Below are 17,149 nucleotides of genomic sequence, written 5' to 3' on the forward strand. Positions count from 1 at the left end.
GGCCACGTGCTCCCGCTCCACCAATGGCGGCCGGGAGGCGGGTTGCTACGCAACCTCCATTAGCCGGCGCCCAGGCCTCAGGACATAGACGGTCCGGAGCTAAAGTGTCGGAAACCTAGGGTGTCGGGACCTACAGCTTCGGGGCCTACAGTGTTGGGGTCTACAGCGTCTGGGCCTACAGCGCCCCCCCAGGCCTAATACCGTATTAGGCCCTGGGGGCGCAGTAGGCCCGGACGCTGTAGGCCCTAACGCTGTAGGCCCCGACGCTGTAGGTGCAGACAGTTTAGGTCCCGAGTCCCAACACTCTAGGTTTCCAATATTTTAGCTCTGGACAGTCTAGGTCCAGAGGAAAAAAAACTGCAGATGCTGGTTTAAATGGAAGGTAGACACAAAAGGCTGGAGTAACTCAGCGGGTCAGGCAGCATCTCTGGAGAGAAGGAATGGGTGACATTTCGGGTCGAGATCCTTCATCAGACTGAAGCAACCCGCCTCCCGGCCCAGGCGGCCGCCATTGGTGGAGCGGGAGCACGTGGCCGCTGGCTGGGTGAGGTCACGTGGGGCGCGGGGCGGTGACATCACCCTTTAACTCTTATTTGGGAGTGAGGAAGTTGGCAACCCTACAAATACAGGACAAAGGCGGTCCCGTACGGGACAAACCAATTTAGCCCAAAATACGGGATGTCCCGGCTAATACGGGACAGTTTGCAACCCTAAGATGGAGTGTCTTGGTCAACATAGACAAGTTGGGCCGAAGGGCCTATTTCCATGCTGCGTGACTCGATGATCGCTGGTGGCTGCAATGTATACCATCTCAAGAGTCAAAAGTCAAGAGTGTTTCATTGCCATATGTACAGACAACGGAACAATGAAATTCTTACTTGCTGCAGCTTAACAGGCCTGTAAACACAGAACTCATAGATAACAACAAAAAAAGATTGATCCCAATATTAATGCAAGAAAAGTCCAGTCGCAAGTGCAACCAAGACATAGAACATAGAACAGTACAGCACAGGAATGGGCCCATCGACCCACAATGTTTGTACTGAACATGATGACGCGATTCTGATCTGATCTGCCTGCCCATGATCCATACCCCTCCAAGCACTGCCTGTCCAAAACCCTCAGACTCCACTTTCGTATCTGCCTCCCCCACCACCCCCAGCAGCATGTTCCAGGCACCCACCACCCTCTGTGTAAAACAAACGTGCCCCACGCACTCAATTAAACTTTGCCGCTCTCACCTCATAGTTACGCCCTCTAGTGTTGGGCATTTTAAGACAGTTTGTAGTTCAAGGTTTAATTGGTGTGCACTGCAGGCATGCACACACACACACACGCGTGTAAATATGTATATATATTACACTGAACTTTTTTGTTGTTTATTCTGGTGTTTACAGAGCACTATGTTTATATATCTGGTGCGCTGCTGCTAATAAGAATTTCATTGTTCTGTTTCGGGACATAAGAGAATAAAACACTCGTGACCTCTTTGTTATGCTTTAATTCTGAGGCAGTTTAGTTTAGTTTAGTTTAGAGATACAGCATGGAAACAGGCCCTTCGGCCCACCGAGTCTATGCCAACCATGGATCGCCCTTTCACACTAGTTCTATGTTGTGCCACTTTTGTCAACCACTCCCAGCACACTGGAAGCAATTTACACAGGGCCAATTAACCTAAACCAAAGCTTCTCTCTGCACCACATGAACTGAACTAAATTAAGCAAACCTCCAAACCCGCACGTCTTTGGGATGTGGGAGGAGACCGGAGCAACCGGAGAAAACCCACGCAGTCACAGGGGGAACACGCAAACTCCACACACACATAGACAGCATCCGAGGTCAGGGTCGAGCCCGTGTATCTCTGGCGCTGTGAGGGGGTGACTCTACCAGCTGGGCCACTGCGTGTTATGTTTTCTCCCCCTGATCTCTCAGCGATGTGCCCACCTGCGGTGTGGCCCTCACTATCCCAGAGTTTAAAGGCAACAGTGGCTCACTCACCTGGAACAGAGCAAACTTGCAGGTCAGCTTCTGGTCGGCCATGAGCACCTTGGAGTGTCGGAAGAGGATGTTGACTGGCCACAGCCCCAGGATGGTGGAAACGCCCAGGAACAGGTTCAGCCAGAGGAAGATGCTGGTGGAGGACCACTGAGCCATGCAGAGGGGAGCAATGCAGGAGATGCGTCAGAGTCAGTGCATAGCCATGCACAAATGCATGCAGACTAAACTGCACTGGTGCGAGGGAGGGAGGGGTTCATCTGGGGAAGGAGCGGCCGGTGGGGTTATGGGCGAAATATCACACTTGCAATGGATTGTGTAGAGAGACCTTCACCATGTGTCTAATCTGTGTCCTGGGAGTGTGGAGGGGGCTTAGCTCTGTGTCTACCCCCAGGAGTATGTGATGAGACTGCGTAAAGGGAGCTTATTCTGCGTCTGACCCTGGGAGTAGAGTGATATGTGACAATAATAACCAAACTAAACTGGTTGCGGAGAGATGGGTGTGGACTGACCAGGGATGGGAAGTGAAGTCAAAGGGGAACCCGATGCACGAGTCAAACTCAGGAAGAGGAAGGAGGTGTCATGATGTTGTCAGTAAAAGAGGAAGTCAATAAAACGGTGAGGAAGATCATTAGATTTGAGAGTCCTGATGTGTATTCAGTGTGAGTAGAACGTGGAATGGGAAGCAAAGAAATGTACCAATTGAGGACATACTTTTATGTTGTCAAAGTATCAAACTTTGGGTGATTAATTTACTGAATTTGTGTGTGCATGGTGTTTACAGGCCTGTTCTGCTGCTGCAGGTAAGAATTTCATTGCTCTGATGTCGGTATATATGACAGTTAATATAAAGGAAGGAACTGCAGATGCCAGTTTACACCGCAGATAGACACAAAATGATGGAGTAACTCAGCGGGTCGGGCAGCATCTCTGGAGAACATGGATAGTCGACGTTTCAAGTCAGAACCCTTCTTCAGACTGACCCGCTGAGTTACTGTTAATCTGACAATTGAGCGCTCGTGATTCCCCTGACTTCACAAAGTAGGTCACAAATCAACAGAGAGAGAGAGAGAGAGAGAGAGAGAGAGAGAGAGAGAGAGAGAGAGAGAGAGAGAGAGAGAGAGAGAGAGAGAGAGAGAGAGAGAGAGAGAGAGAGAGAGAGAGAGAGAGAGAGATATGAGATCAGTATTGCTCGGGAAACGGTGCTGGGGAAATGTTGGGATGGAGAACTGATTGTACTTCAGTCTCCATAGTCAGCTTCCCTGAGAGCGCAGAAGATAGAAGAGTGCAGCGACGTCCGTGTCTGTCATAACGCCATGATAATCTCATCTCATCTGCTTGCACATGATCCATACCCCGCCATCCCCACCAGCCTGTCTAAAAGCCTCTTAAACATTACAAGGCAAGTTGTGTCACAGTTGTACGTTGCAAATTATGTTTCCACGAGTGGGAGAGTCTAGGACCAAAGGGCACAGCCTCAGAATAAAAGGACGTACCTTTAGAATGGAGATGAGGAGGAATTTCTTTAGCTAGAGCGTGGTGAATCTGTGGAATACATTGCCACAGAGGGCGGTGGAGGGCAAGTCATTGGGTATTTTTAAAGCGGTGATTGATAGGTTCTTGATTGGTAAGGGTGTCAGGGGTTACGGGGAGAAGGCAGGAGAATGGGGTTGAGAGGGAAAGATAGATCAGCCATTATTGAATGGTGGGGTAGACTTGATGGGCCAAATGGCCTAATTCTGCTCCTATGTGATGGTCCTGTGGTGAACTTGCGGAGTAGTCAAGATCAGGTGGACGCTTTAATCACCCAATGAGATGCACAGTGGTGCAGGGGTAGAGTGCTGCCTTACAGCGCCAGAGACCCGGGTTCAGTCCTGCCTACTGGTGCTGTCTGTACGGAGTTTGTACGTTCTCCCTGTGACCATGCGGGTGCTCCGTTTTCCTCCCACATCCCAAAGATGTACAGGTTTGTAGGTTACTTGGCTTTGGTAAAAATTGTAAATTGCCCCTACTGTGTAGTGTGTGCTAGTGTAATGGGTATCACGAGTCAGTGCGGACTCGGTGGGCCGAAAGGCCTGTTTCCGCGCTGCATCTCCAAACGAAATGGTTTACAACATAATGGTGGGTACGGAGAGTTGTGTGTTTGGGTGACCAGGGATAGGAACTGAACACAAAGGGGAACCCAACACGCAATTGAAACTCAAGAACAGGAAGAAACCCTTGCGGTCGCAGGGAGAACGTGCAAACTCCACACAGACAGCACCGGAGGTCAGGATCAAACCCAGGTCTCTGGTGCAGTGCGGCGGTGGCTCTACCAGCTGCGCCATCGGGCCGCCCAACATCGCAGTACACGAGACAATAGTAAACCAATGCCGATACCAATGGGCAGAGGTATTGACGGCTTTGATAACTCACATCATCGGGGTCGTAGAGACCGTTTGTCCACAAGACCAGGCCGAGCAAGAAGAGGGCGGGCCGGAGGAAAGCCACTTGGAAAGCTCCCAGCACAAAGATCTTGAATTTCTGCCTGCACAGATCAAAAGAGGAATTAAAGTCCTCAAAGGTTGTCAGCAGAACATCGCTGGGAGAAGGTGGCAAGCTGGGTTTCCATTTATGTCGCACTGATGGGAGTGGGGTTTCAAAATGAAAGTCTCACCGCACCACGCAAGGAGACATTGGGGCTAGGGTTAAGGTTAGTGAAGGCGGGTGAGTGAAGGTCATTGGGGCGGGTGAGTGAAGGTCAATAGACAATAGACAATAGGTGCAGGAAGAGGCCTTCGAGCCAGCACCGCCATTCAATGTGATCATGGCTGATCATTCTCAATCAGTACCCCGTTCCTGCCTTCTCCCCATACCCCCTGACTCCGCTATCCTTAAGAGCTCTATCCAGCTCTCTCTTGAATGCATTCAGAGAATTGGCCTCCACTGCCTTCTGAGGCAGAGAATTCCACAGATTCACAACTCTCTGACTGAAAAAGTTTTTCCTCATCTCAGTTCTAAATGGCCTACCCCTTATTCTTAAACTGTGGCCCCTTGTTCCAGACTCCCCCAACATTGGGAACATGTTTCCTGCCTCTGACGTGTCCAACCCCTTAATAATCTTATATGTTTCGATAAGATCCCCTCTCATCCTTCTAAATTCCAGTGTATACAAGGTCAAAGGCAATGCTTTAAAGAAGGAGTGTTTTGAGTGGGTTGGGGAAACCACACATTCCAATGTTGGATAGACACGTGGATGTGCGGGGAATGGAGGGATATGGATCAAGTGCAGGCAGAAAAGAGTTGGTCTTGGCCTTATGTTCGGCACGGACATCGTGGGCCGAAGGGCCTGTTCCTGTGCTATGTTGTAATATAACAGCATTTAAAAGACACTTGAACAGGTACATGGACAGGAAAGGTTTGGAGGGATATGGACCCTAGTGTGTCGGGAGTGTATGAGAAAATAGGATAATGGAGAGCTAGTGTGAACGGGTGATCGCTGGTCGGCGTGTACCCGGTGGGCTCGAAGGGTCTGTCGGCATGGACGCATTGGGTCAGAGAGCCAGGGTCTGTGCTGTGTGACTCTATGACTCCTGGAGTCAAACCAAGGCAGCATTTCCAGGAATTTGTTCCTGGAGTCGTAGAGTTGCACCTCTTTAAGATCACCCCACGTCCTCCAGTGCTACAAGGAATGAAGTCCTAGCCTGCCAAACCTCTCCCTGTAGATCAGACCCTCGGGTCATGACAACATCCTCGTAAATCTTCTCTGCACCCTTTCCAGATTAACAACATCCAATGCTGGAGTAGCTCAGTGGGTCGGGCAGCATCTCTGGAGAATGTGAATGAGGATAGACACCATTTTGGGTCGGGCCCCTTCTTTAGACTCAGTCAGAAGAAGGGTCCTGACCCGAAACGTCACCTATCCATGTTCTCCAGAGTTCCTGCCTGACCCGCTGAGTTACTCTAGCACTTTGTGTCCTTTTGTAAACCAGCATCTGCTGTTCCTTGTTTCTACATCTGCCACTGTAAGTAATTTACTCTGTCCTTTAAAAGGTTAATAAACTAGACCTTGAATTGGATTAGATTTCCTCTGAGCATTCCACCTGCAGTCCCAGCAGCTCCCAGTTGGTGATGCTGCTGAGCGCAGTCCTGACCTGCCAGCGTGGACAGGTTTGGGGCCAAAACTCTCCCCCACTGCAGTGCTGCGGCTCGCCACTCGGTGGTGCTGCTGTTCCACTCTGGCAGCCAAGTCCAACTCCAAGCCAAAACACTTGGCACAAGGAAATGCAGGTGCTAGTCGACAAAACAAGACACAAACTGTGAGTGCTTCATGCACAAGACCCATCTGGCTACCGAGGCATTTCGACTCTCCGAAATCTCTATTTAATTTCTAATGTGCCTTTAGATAGATTTTGAAGGTTTCACAAAATGCTGGAGTAACTCAGCAGGTCAGGCAGCATCTAGGAGAGAGGGAATGGGTGACGTTTCGGGTCGAGACCCTTCTTCAGACTGATGTCAGGGGGGGCGGGACAAAGAAAAGACATAGGTGGAGACAGGAAGACAGTGGGAGAACTGGGAAGGTGGAGGGGAAGAGAGGGACAGAGGAACTATCTAAAGTTGGAGAAGTCAATGTTCATACCGCTGGGCTGCAAGCTGCCCAAGCGAAATATGAGGCACTGTTCCTCCAATTTCCAGTGGGCCTCACTATGGCACTGGAGGAGGCCCATGACAGAAAGGTCAGACTGGGAGTGGGAGGGGGAGTTGAAGTGCTCAGCCACCGGGAGATCAGGGTGGTTAAGGCGGACTGAGCGAAGGTGTTGAGCGAAACGATCGCCGAGCCTGCGTTTGGTCTCGCTGATGTAGAGAAGTTAGATAGATTTTAATCAAGAGGCACTGAAGTTTCAACTTTGGAACATAGATAAGTGCAGCACAAGAGCAGGCCCTTCGGCCCACCATGGCTGTGCTGAATGTGATGCCAAGACTAACTCTTATTAATTCCTTGCACCTCTCATTGAATGCCGCATACTGATCACAGGAGGCCACGTCATTGGGTATTTTTAAAGCGGAGATTGATAGATTCTTGATTAGTAAGGATGTCAAGGTTAGTTTAGTTTAGTTTATTGTCATGTGTACCAAGGTACAGGGAAAAGCTTTAGATGTGTGCTATCCAGTCAGCGGAAAGACGATATATGATTGCAATCGAGCCATCCACAGTTACAGATACAGGATAATGGGAATGTTTAGCACAAGATAAACATAGAAACAGAAATATAGAAAATAGGTGCAGGCGGAGGCCATTCGGCCCTTCGAGCCAGCACAGCCATTCATTGTGATCATGGCTGATCATTCAAAATCAGCAACTTGTGCCCAACTTCTCCCCATATCCCTTGGTTCCACCAGCCCCCAGAGCTCTATCTAACTCTCTCTTAAATTCATCCAGTGATTTGGCCTCCACTGCCCTCTGTGGCAGACAATTCCACAAATTCACAACTCTCTGAGTGAAAATGTTCCTTCTCACCTCAGTTTTAAATGGCCTCCCCTTTATTCTAAGACAGTGGCCCCTGGTTCTGGACTCCCCCAACATTGGGAACATTGTTCCTGCATCTAGCTTGTCCAAAGTCCAGTAAATTCCAATTAAAGATAGTCCAAGGGTCTCCATGGAGTTAGATGGGAGGTCAGAACTGCTCTCTAGTTGGTGATAGGATGGTTCAGTTACCTGATAACAGCTGGGAAGAAACTGTCCCTGAATCTGGAGGGGTGCGTTTTCACACTTCTGAAAGCAGGAGAATGAAGTTGAGAAGAAAAGATAGACTCAGCCATGATTGAATGGCAGAGTAGACATGATTGGGCCAAATAGCCTCATTCTACTCCTATGTCTTATGGTCTATCTAGAAGTCTCTTAAATGCAACTATTGTTTCTGCCTCAACCACCAATAAATGCAATGATTTTTTTTAAATGTAAACAAAGGCACTAATTGCTGTATCTTCCCCATCGCTCTACCTATTGTACTTGAGTTTGATTTGATTGTATTTGTGTACGGTATCTGATCTGTTTGGATAGCATACAAAACAAAGCTGTATGCAAAACAATACACACTAGACAATAGGTGCAGGAGGAGGCCATTCGGCCCTTCGAGCCAGCACCACCATTCAATGTGATCATGGCTGATCATTCTCAATCAGTACCCCGTTCCTGCCTTCTCCCCCATACCCCCTGACTCCACTTTCCTTAAGAGCTCTATCTAGCTCTCTCTTGAATGCATTCAGAGAATTGGCCTCCACTGCCTTCTGAGGCAGAGAATTCTACAGATTTCCAACTCTATGACTGAAAAAGTTTTTCCTCATCTCCATTCTACCCCTTATTCTTAAACTGTGGCCCCTGGTTCTGGACTCCCCCAACATTGGGAACATGTTTCCTGCCTCTAACGTGTCCAACCCCTTAATAATCTTATATGTTTCGATAAGATCCCCTCTCATCCTTCTAAATTCCATGTGTATACAAGCCTAGTCGCTCCAGTCTTTCAACATATGACAGTCCCGCCATTCCGGGAATTAACCTAGTAAACCTACGCTGCACGCCCTCAATAACAAGAATATCCTTCCTCAAATTTGGAGACCAAAACTGCACACAGTACTCCAGGTGCGGTCTCACTAGGGCCCTGTACAACTGCAGAAGGACCTCTCTATTTCCCATTCCCCCTGCACGTTGCCCCTCTCTCCCCCTGCACGTTGCCCCTCTCTCCCCCTGCACGTTGTCCCTCTCTCCCCTGCGCAGTGCCCCTCTCCCCCTGCGCAGTGCCCCTCTCCCCCTGCACGTTGCCCCTCTCTCCCCCTGCACGTTGTCCCTCTCTCCCCCTGCGCAGTGCCCCTCTCCCCCTGCACGTTGCCCCTCTCTCCCCCTGCACGTTGCCCCTCTCTCCCCTGCACGTTGCCCCTCTCTCCCCCTGCGCAGTGCCCCTCTCTCCCCCTGCGCAGTGCCCCTCTCCCCCTGCACGTTGCCCCTCTCTCCCCCTGCACGTTGCCCCTCTCTCCCCCTGCACGTTGCCCCTCTCTCCCCCTGCACGTTGCCCCTCTCTCCCCTGCACGTTGCCCCTCTCTCCCCCTGCACGTTGCCCCTCTCCCCCTGCACGTTGCCCCTCTCCCCCTGCACGTTGCCCCTCTCTCCCCCTGCACGTTGTCCCTCTCTCCCCCTGCACGTTGCCCCTCTCCCCCTGCACGTTGCCCCTCTCTCCCCCTGCACGTTGCCCCTCTCTCCCCCTGCACGTTGCCCCTCTCTCCCCCTGCGCAGTGCCCCTCTCCCCCTGCACGTTGCCCCTCTCCCCCTGCACGTTTTCTCTCTCCCCCTGCACGTTGCCCCTCTCTCCCCCTGCACGTTGCCCCTCTCTCCCCCTGCACGTTGTCCCTCTCTCCCCCTGCGCAGTGCCCCTCTCCCCCTGCACGTTGCCCCTCTCTCCCCCTGCACGTTGCCCCTCTCCCCCTGCACGTTGCCCCTCTCCCCCTGCACGTTTTCTCTCTCCCCCTGTGCGGTGTGTGCTCCAGCCTCTCACCGGGTGAGGTGGATGTGGGGGAGACAGGGGCAGCAGCAGCAGCAGGGCCCGGTACTAATGCGAATGGTGTGTGTGGCCAGGTGTTGGAGCATGGCCTCCTCCCCTCCGTACCCCTGGACGATGATCAGCAGCATCAGGTAGAAGCCAACACCAAAGTACCTGTGGGGAAGGCACAGTTAGATCCCGCGGCTTCTGCCCCTCGGCCCCACGCATGATAGGCGAGGTGCAAGGAATTGATAAGAGTTAGTCTTGGCATCATCTACCACCCGGGTCATGCATCCCTCTGGGCTCAAGGTCAAAGGGTAGGATCGATGGGTCAGGCGAGGATCAGGGCTAGGGTTCATGGCTGGGGTCGAGTGTCATAATGTCGGGTCTGTGGGCCCAGTCAGTGGCGTGTCTTAGTGGCAGACTGTAGTCCCGGGCCAGACCTGTGTTACAGGGCCAGGCCTGTGTTATAGGGCCAGGCCTGTGTTATAGGGCCAGGCCTGTGTTATAGGGCCAGGCCTGTGTTATAGGGCCAGGCCTGTGTTATAGGTCCAGGCCTGTGTTATAGGGCCAGGCCTGTGTTATAGGGCCAGGTCTGTGTTATAGAGTCAGGCCTGTGTTCCAGGGCCAGGCGTGTGTTATAGGGTCAGGCCTGTGTTATAGGGCCAGGCTGTGTTATAGGGCCAGGCTGTGTTATAGGGCCAGGCCTGTGTTATAGGGCCAGGCCTGTGTTACAGGGCCAGGCCTGTGTTATAGGGCCAGGCCTGTGTTATAGGGCCAGGCCTGTGTTATAGGGTCAGGCCTGTGTTACAGGGCCAGGCCTGTGTTATAGGGCCAGGCCTGTGTTACAGGGCCATGCCTGTGTTATAGGGCCAGGCCAGTGTTATAGGGCCAGGCCTGTGTTATAGGGCCAGGCTGTGTTATAGGGCCAGGCCTGTGTTACAGGGCCAGGCCTGTGTTATAGTGCCAGGCCTGTGTTCCAGGGCCAGGCGTGTGTTATAGGGCCAGGCCTGTGTTATAGGGCCAGGCTGTGTTATAGGGCCAGGCCTGTGTTCCAGGGCCAGGCGTGTGTTATAGGGCCAGGCCTGTGTTATAGGGCCAGGCCTGTGTTATAGAGTCAGGCCTGTGTTATAGGGTCAGGCCTGTGTTATAGAGTCAGGCCTGTGTTCCAGGGCCAGGCCTGTGTTACAGGGCCAGGCCTGTGTTATACGGCCAGGCCTGTGTTACAGGGCCAGGCCTGTGTTATAGGGACAGGCCTGTGTTCCAGGGTCAGGCCTGTGTTATAGGGTCAAGGTGTGTTATAGAGTCAGGCCTGTGTTATAGGGCCAGGCCTGTGTTACAGGGCCAGGCCTGTGTTACAGGGCCAGGCCTGTGTTATAGGGTCAGGCCTGTGTTACAGGGCCAGGCCTGTGTTATAGGGTCAGGCCTGTGTTACAGGGCCAGGCCTGTGTTATAGGGCCAGGCCTGTGTTATAGGGTCATGCCTGTGTTACAGGGTCAGGCCGGTGTTACAGGGCCAGGCCTGTGTTATAGGGCCAGGCCTGTGTTCCAGGGCAAGGCGTGTGTTATAGGGCCAGGCCTGTGTTATAGGGCCAGGCCTGTGTTATAGGGCCAGGCCGGTGTTACAGGGCCAGGCCTGTGTTATAGGGCCAGGCCTGTGTTCCAGGGCCAGGCGTGTGTTATAGGGCCAGGCTTGTGTTATAGGGCCAGGCTGTGTTACAGGGCCAGGCCTGTGTTATAGGGCCAGGCCTGTGTTCCAGGGCCAGGCCTGTGTTATAGGGCCAGGCCTGTGTTATAGGGTCAGGCCTGTGTTATAGGGTCAAGGTGTGTTATAGAGTCAGGCCTGTGTTATAGGGCCAGGGCTGTGTTATAGGGCCAGGCTGTGTTATAGGGCCAGGCCTGTGTTCCAGGGCCAGGCGTGTGTTATAGGGCCAGGCGTGTGTTATAGGGCCAGGCCTGTGTTATAGGGCCAGGCCTATGTTATAGAGTCAGGCCTGTGTTATAGGGTCAGGCCTGTGTTATAGAGTCAGGCCTGTGTTCCAGGGCCAGGCCTGTGTTACAGGGCCAGGCCTGTGTTATAGGGCCAGGCCTGTGTTATAGGGCCAGGCATGTGTTACAGGGCCAGGCCTGTGTTACAGGGCCAGGCCTGTGTTCCAGGGCCAGGCCTGTGTTATAGGGCCAGGCTGTGTTATAGGGTCAGGCCTGTGTTATAGGGTCAAGGTGTGTTATAGAGTCAGGCCTGTGTTATAGGGCCAGGCCTGTGTTATAGGGCCAGGCCTGTGTTACAGGGCCAGGCTAGTGTTATAGGGTCAGGCCTGTGTTACAGGGCCAGGCCTGTGTTATAGGGCCAGGCCTGTGTTATATGGTCAGGCCTGTGTTACAGGGCCAGGCTAGTGTTATAGGGTCAGGCCTGTGTTACAGGGCCAGGCCTGTGTTATAGGGCCAGGCCTGTGTTATATGGTCAGGCCTGTGTTACAGGGCCAGGCCTGTGTTACAGGGCCAGGCCTGTGTTACAGGGCCAGGCCTGTGTTATAGGGTCATGCCTGTGTTACAGGGCCAGGCCTGTGTTATAGGGCCAGGCCTGTGTTATAGGGCCAGGCCTGTGTTATAGGGTCAGGCCTGTGTTACAGGGTCAGGCCAGTGTTACAGGGCCAGGCCTGTGTTATAGGGTCATGCCTGTGTTACAGGGCCAGGCCTGTGTTATAGGGCCAGGCCTGTGTTATAGGGCCAGGCTGTGTTATAGGGTCAGGCCTGTCTTGTAGGGCCAGGCTGCGTTATAGGGTCAGGCCTGTGTTACAGGGCCAGGCCTGTGTTATAGGGCCAGGTCTGTGTTATAGAGTCAGGCCTGTGTTCCAGAGCCAGGCCTGTGTTATAGGGTCAGGCCTGTGTTATAGGGTCAGGCCTGTGTTATAGGGTCAAGGTGTGTTATAGAGTCAGGCCTGTGTTATAGGGCCAGGACTGTGTTACAGGGCCAGGCCTGTGTTATAGGGCCAGGCCTGTGTTACAGGGCCAGGCCTGTGTTATAGGGTCAGGCCAGTGTTACAGGGCCAGGCCTGTGTTATAGGGTCATGCCTGTGTTACAGGGCCAGGCCTGTGTTATAGGGCCAGGCCTGTGTTATAGGGCCAGGCTGTGTTATAGGGTCAGGCCTGTGTTGTAGGGCCAGGCTGCGTTATAGGGTCAGGCCTGTGTTACAGGGCCAGGCCTGTGTTATAGGGCCAGGTCTGTGTTATAGTCAGGCCTGTGTTCCAGAGCCAGGCCTGTGTTATAGGGCCAGGCCTGTGTTATAGGGTCAGGCCTGTGTTATAGGGTCAGGCCTGTGTTATAGGGTCAAGGTGTGTTATAGAGTCAGGCCTGTGTTATATTGCCAGGCCTGTGTTACAGGGCCAGGCCTGTGTTATAGGGCCAGGCCTGTGTTACAGGGCCAGGCCTGTGTTATAGGGTCAGGCCTGTGTTACAGGGCCAGGCCTGTGTTATAGGGCCAGGCCTGTGTTATAGGGTCATGCCTGTGTTACAGGGCCAGGCCTGTGTTATAGGGCCAGGCCTGTGTTATAGGGCCAGGCTGTGTTATAGGGTCAGGCCTGTGTTGTAGGGCCAGGCTGCGTTATAGGGTCAGGCCTGTGTTACAGGGCCAGGCCTGTGTTATAGGGCCAGGTCTGTGTTATAGAGTCAGGCCTGTGTTCCAGAGCCAGGCCTGTGTTATAGGGCCAGGCCTGTGTTATAGGGTCAGGCCTGTGTTATAGGGCCAGGCCTGTGTTATAGGACCAGGCCTGTGTTATAGGGCCAGGCCTGTGTTATAGGGCCAGGCCTGTGTTATAGGGCCAGGCCTGTGTTATAGGGCCAGGCCTGTGTTACAGGGCCAGGCCTGTGTTACAGGGCCAGGCCTGTGTTATAGAGTCAGGCCTGTGTTCCAGGGCCAGGCTGTGTTATAGGGCCAGGCTGTGTTATAGGGTCAGGCCTGTGTTGTAGGGTCAGGCCTGTGTTACAGGGCCAGCCCTGTGTTATAGGGCCAGGCCTGTGTTATAGGGCCAGGCCTGTGTTACAGGGCCAGGCCTGTGTTACAGGGCCAGGCCTGTGTTATAGGGCCAGGCCTGTGTTATAGAGTCAGGCCTGTGTTACAGGGCCAGGCCTGTGTTACAGGGCCAGGCCTGTGTTATAGGGCCAGGCCTGTGTTATAGGGCCAGGCCTGTGTTACAGGGCCAGGCCTGTGTTACAGGGCCAGGCCTGTTATAGGGCCAGGCCTGTGTTACAGGGCCAGGCTGTGTTATAGGGCCAGGTCTGTGTTCCAGGGCCAGGCGTGTGCGTTAGTCCGTGCCACTGCATGGTCCCACTCACGTGGCAGCCACCATGTCCACGAACATGACAGCTCGCGGAACCCAGAGGCCGAGGCAGGAAGTGATGGCGATGACCTGCGTGAGAAAGCAGAGGGTCAGCGAGGCCGACCGTGACCCTGTGACCGGAGAATGACCCCAGCCGGCTACAGGTCGAGGGTCACGGACTCTCACAGCACGGAAACGGACCCTTCGGCCCAGCTTGCCCATGCTGACCAACATGCCCCATCTACACTAGTCCCACCTGCCCACATTTGGCCCTTATCCCTCTAAACCTTTCCAATCCATGTACCTGTCCAATTTTCTTTTTAAATGATGTTATAGTACCTGCCTCAACTATCTCCTCTGTCAGCTCGTTCCATATATCCTCCACCCTCTATGTGAAAAAGTTGCTTTTCAGGTTCCTATTAAATCTTTCCCCCCTCATCTTGAACCTATGTCCTCTGGTTCTTGATTCCCCTACCCTGGGTAAAAAACCTGTGCATTCACCCTATCTATTGCCCTTGAGATTTTATACACCTCTATAAGATCACCTCTCAGCCTCTTACACTCCTGGGAAAATCAGACCAAGCCTGCCCAACTTTTCTTATAACTCAAGCCTTCCAGACTCGGTAACATCCTCGTGAATTTTTTACACCCTTTCCAGTTTAACGCAGTACTCCAGATGAGGCCCTTACATTCTCTCCCATTCCTTCTCACCCAAGATGCTGCCTGACCCGCTGAGTTACTCCAGCATTTTATGTCTGCCTTCGATTTAAACCAGCATCTGCAGTATTTTTTCCTACACATAATGTGATGATCCAACTCCTGTACCAGTCTGAGGAAGGGACTTGACCCGAAACGTCATCCATCTTTTCTCTGCAGACCTTTCTTCTGATCCGCTGAGTTACTCCAGCACTTTGTGTCCATCTCCTGTACTCAATATCCTGACAAATGAAGACAAGAATGCCAAACGCCTTCTTCACCACCCTGCCTACCTGTGTCACCACTTTCATGGAACTGTCTACCTGCACCTCTCGTTCTCTCTCTTCCCATGACACTCTCCAGGGCCCTACTATTTACTCTTAGCCCTGTCCTGGCTTGGCGTAGCCAAATTCAACACCTCCCATGTATTTGAATTAAACTCCGTCTGCCATTCCTTTGCCCACTGATCAAGATTCCATTGTCATCATAGATGAACTTCTTCACTTGTTCACCTCATCGCCAATCTTAGTGCCTTCCGCAAATCTACTATCCATGCCACCATTATTCCCTTTCAAATCATTGATACGGAGAGGACGGAGTTGAGTCAGGGTTGGATTGGGAGGAAGGAGGTAACTGGTGATTGGATTGAGGAGAAGGAGTGGACTCCTGGCAGGACGGAGAGGATGGAGTAACTCACTGTGGCATTGGGAGGATGGATTTGACCATGTGGGATCAGGAGAATTGAGGTAGATGGAGTTGACTTGGAGGTGAAGATGACTTTGAGGTGCAATTGAGATGAAGGAGTTGACTTGCGGTAGAATTGGGAGGAAGGAGGTAACTCATGATTGGATTGCGGGAAAGGTGTTGACTTCCGGTGGGATTAAGGGGAAGGAGTTGACCGACGGTGGGATTGGGAAGGATGGAGGTACTCACGGTTGGAGCTGCACTGTTCCATACCAGTGTCTTGCTCTTGATGGGACACTTCACCTTGTCCATCAGGTAGCAGGCGTTCTCCAGGTAAATGGCGATGGTGAGCACGGTCATTGCGGTCAATGCGGCGAAGACACCAATGTCCAACCATGTCAGCTCTGCACAAGGACAGGGGTGGGAGAGAGCGTCACCATGCAAACATGGCCAGGCCTGAGGTGGAGAGGTACAGAGCAGATCTGCCCAAACTGAGGTCCAACCGGTGGACACAGAGCAGAGACCGGCCACGGGGTGGGGAAGAGGACGTCTGCATTGGAGGACAGACACAAAGTGCTGGAGTAACCCAGCCGGTCAGGGAGCATCTCTGGAGAAAAAGGGTAGGTGACATTTCGGGTCGAGACCCGTCTTAGACCGGTGGACACAGTGTCATCTACCCATGTTCTCCAGAGATGCTACCTTAGCCTCTGAGTTACCCCAGCATTTTGTGCCTTTAATGAAAGACACTAAAGCCAGTCTGAAGAAGGGTCCCGGCCCCAAACATTGCCCATCTTTTTCCTCCATATATGCTGCCTGACCTGCTGAGTTACTCCAGCACTTTGTGTCTTTGGTACAAACCAGCATCTGCAGTTATTTGTTTCCACATTCTGGAAGGGAGGACTTTAGTTACGGAGAGAGATTGGAATAGGCTGGCTTATTTTCCATGGAGGGCAGGAGGCTGAGGAATGGTCACAGGGTTACGAGGCATAGATAGGGTGCAGGGTCAATATCTTTCTCCCATGGTAGGGGTATCAAAGACAAGAGGGAGAGCATGTCTAAAGAGTTGTTAAGGAGATTGCAAGAGACAGGTTTTTGTACGCAGATAGTGGTAGATATCTGACACACGCTACCAGGGGAGGTGATTTAGGTTCAGGTTTATTATTGTCACGTGTACCGTGATACAACATAAGGCTTTGTTTTGCATGCTATCCAATCATATCAGTTAATACTATACATAAATAAATCAAGTCAAACTCAAGTACAATAGGTAGAGTAAAGGGGAAGATACAGAGTGCAGAATATAGTTCTCAGCATTGTAGTGCATCAGTTCCAGAGACAAAATCCAATGTCCGCAATGGGGTCGAGGTGAATCAGGCAGTGCCCTAGCTTATGGAAGGACCATTCAGAAGCCTGATAACAGAGGGGAAGAAGCTGTTTCTGAGTTTGGTGATGTGTGCTTTCAAGCTTCCATACGTTCTGACAGATAGGAGCAGGGAGAAGAAGGAATGACTGGGGTGGCACGTCTTTGATTATGTTGGCTGCTGTTCTAAGGCAGCGTGATGTGGATGGAGTCGATGGTGGGGAGTCTGGTCAGTGTGATGGTGTGTGTGATGGTCAGTGTGATCGTCTGTGTGATGGTGGGGAGTCTGGTCAGTGTGATGGTCAGTGTGATGGTGGGGAGTCTAGTCTGTGATGGTCTGTGTGATGGTCTGTGTGATGGTCTGTGTGATGGTGGGGAGTCTGGTCTGTGATGGTCAGTGTGATGGTCAGTGTGATGGTGGGGAGTCTGGTCTGTGATGGTGGGGAGTCTGGTCAGCGTGATGGTGGGGAGTCTGGTCAGCGTGATGGTCAGCGTGATGGTCTGTGTGATGGTCAGTGTGATGGTCTGTGTGATGGTCAGTGTGATGGTCAGTGTGATGGTGGGGAGTCTAGTCTGTGATGGTCAGT

At 52.3% G+C, this 17,149-nt stretch overlaps 1 protein-coding gene across 1 annotated transcript in view; it reads right to left on the bottom strand.

The window, feature by feature from the left end:
* The window catches only part of LOC144599540 (organic solute transporter subunit alpha), a 30,961-nt gene that overhangs the window by 4,807 nt on the left and 9,005 nt on the right, over positions 1 to 17,149 (bottom strand). The window contains exons 3-7 of the mRNA XM_078410553.1: positions 15,452 to 15,606; positions 13,839 to 13,912; positions 9,522 to 9,680; positions 4,411 to 4,522; positions 1,999 to 2,145 (exon numbers count right to left, since the gene is read on the bottom strand). Coding sequence (XP_078266679.1) covers positions 1,999 to 2,145; positions 4,411 to 4,522; positions 9,522 to 9,680; positions 13,839 to 13,912; positions 15,452 to 15,606 — 647 coding nt within the window. The remainder of the gene's footprint in view (positions 1 to 1,998; positions 2,146 to 4,410; positions 4,523 to 9,521; positions 9,681 to 13,838; positions 13,913 to 15,451; positions 15,607 to 17,149) is intronic.

This window comes from Rhinoraja longicauda, chromosome 13 (assembly GCF_053455715.1).
Source record: "Rhinoraja longicauda isolate Sanriku21f chromosome 13, sRhiLon1.1, whole genome shotgun sequence".
In the NCBI taxonomy this organism is placed as follows: Eukaryota; Metazoa; Chordata; class Chondrichthyes; order Rajiformes; family Arhynchobatidae; genus Rhinoraja; species Rhinoraja longicauda.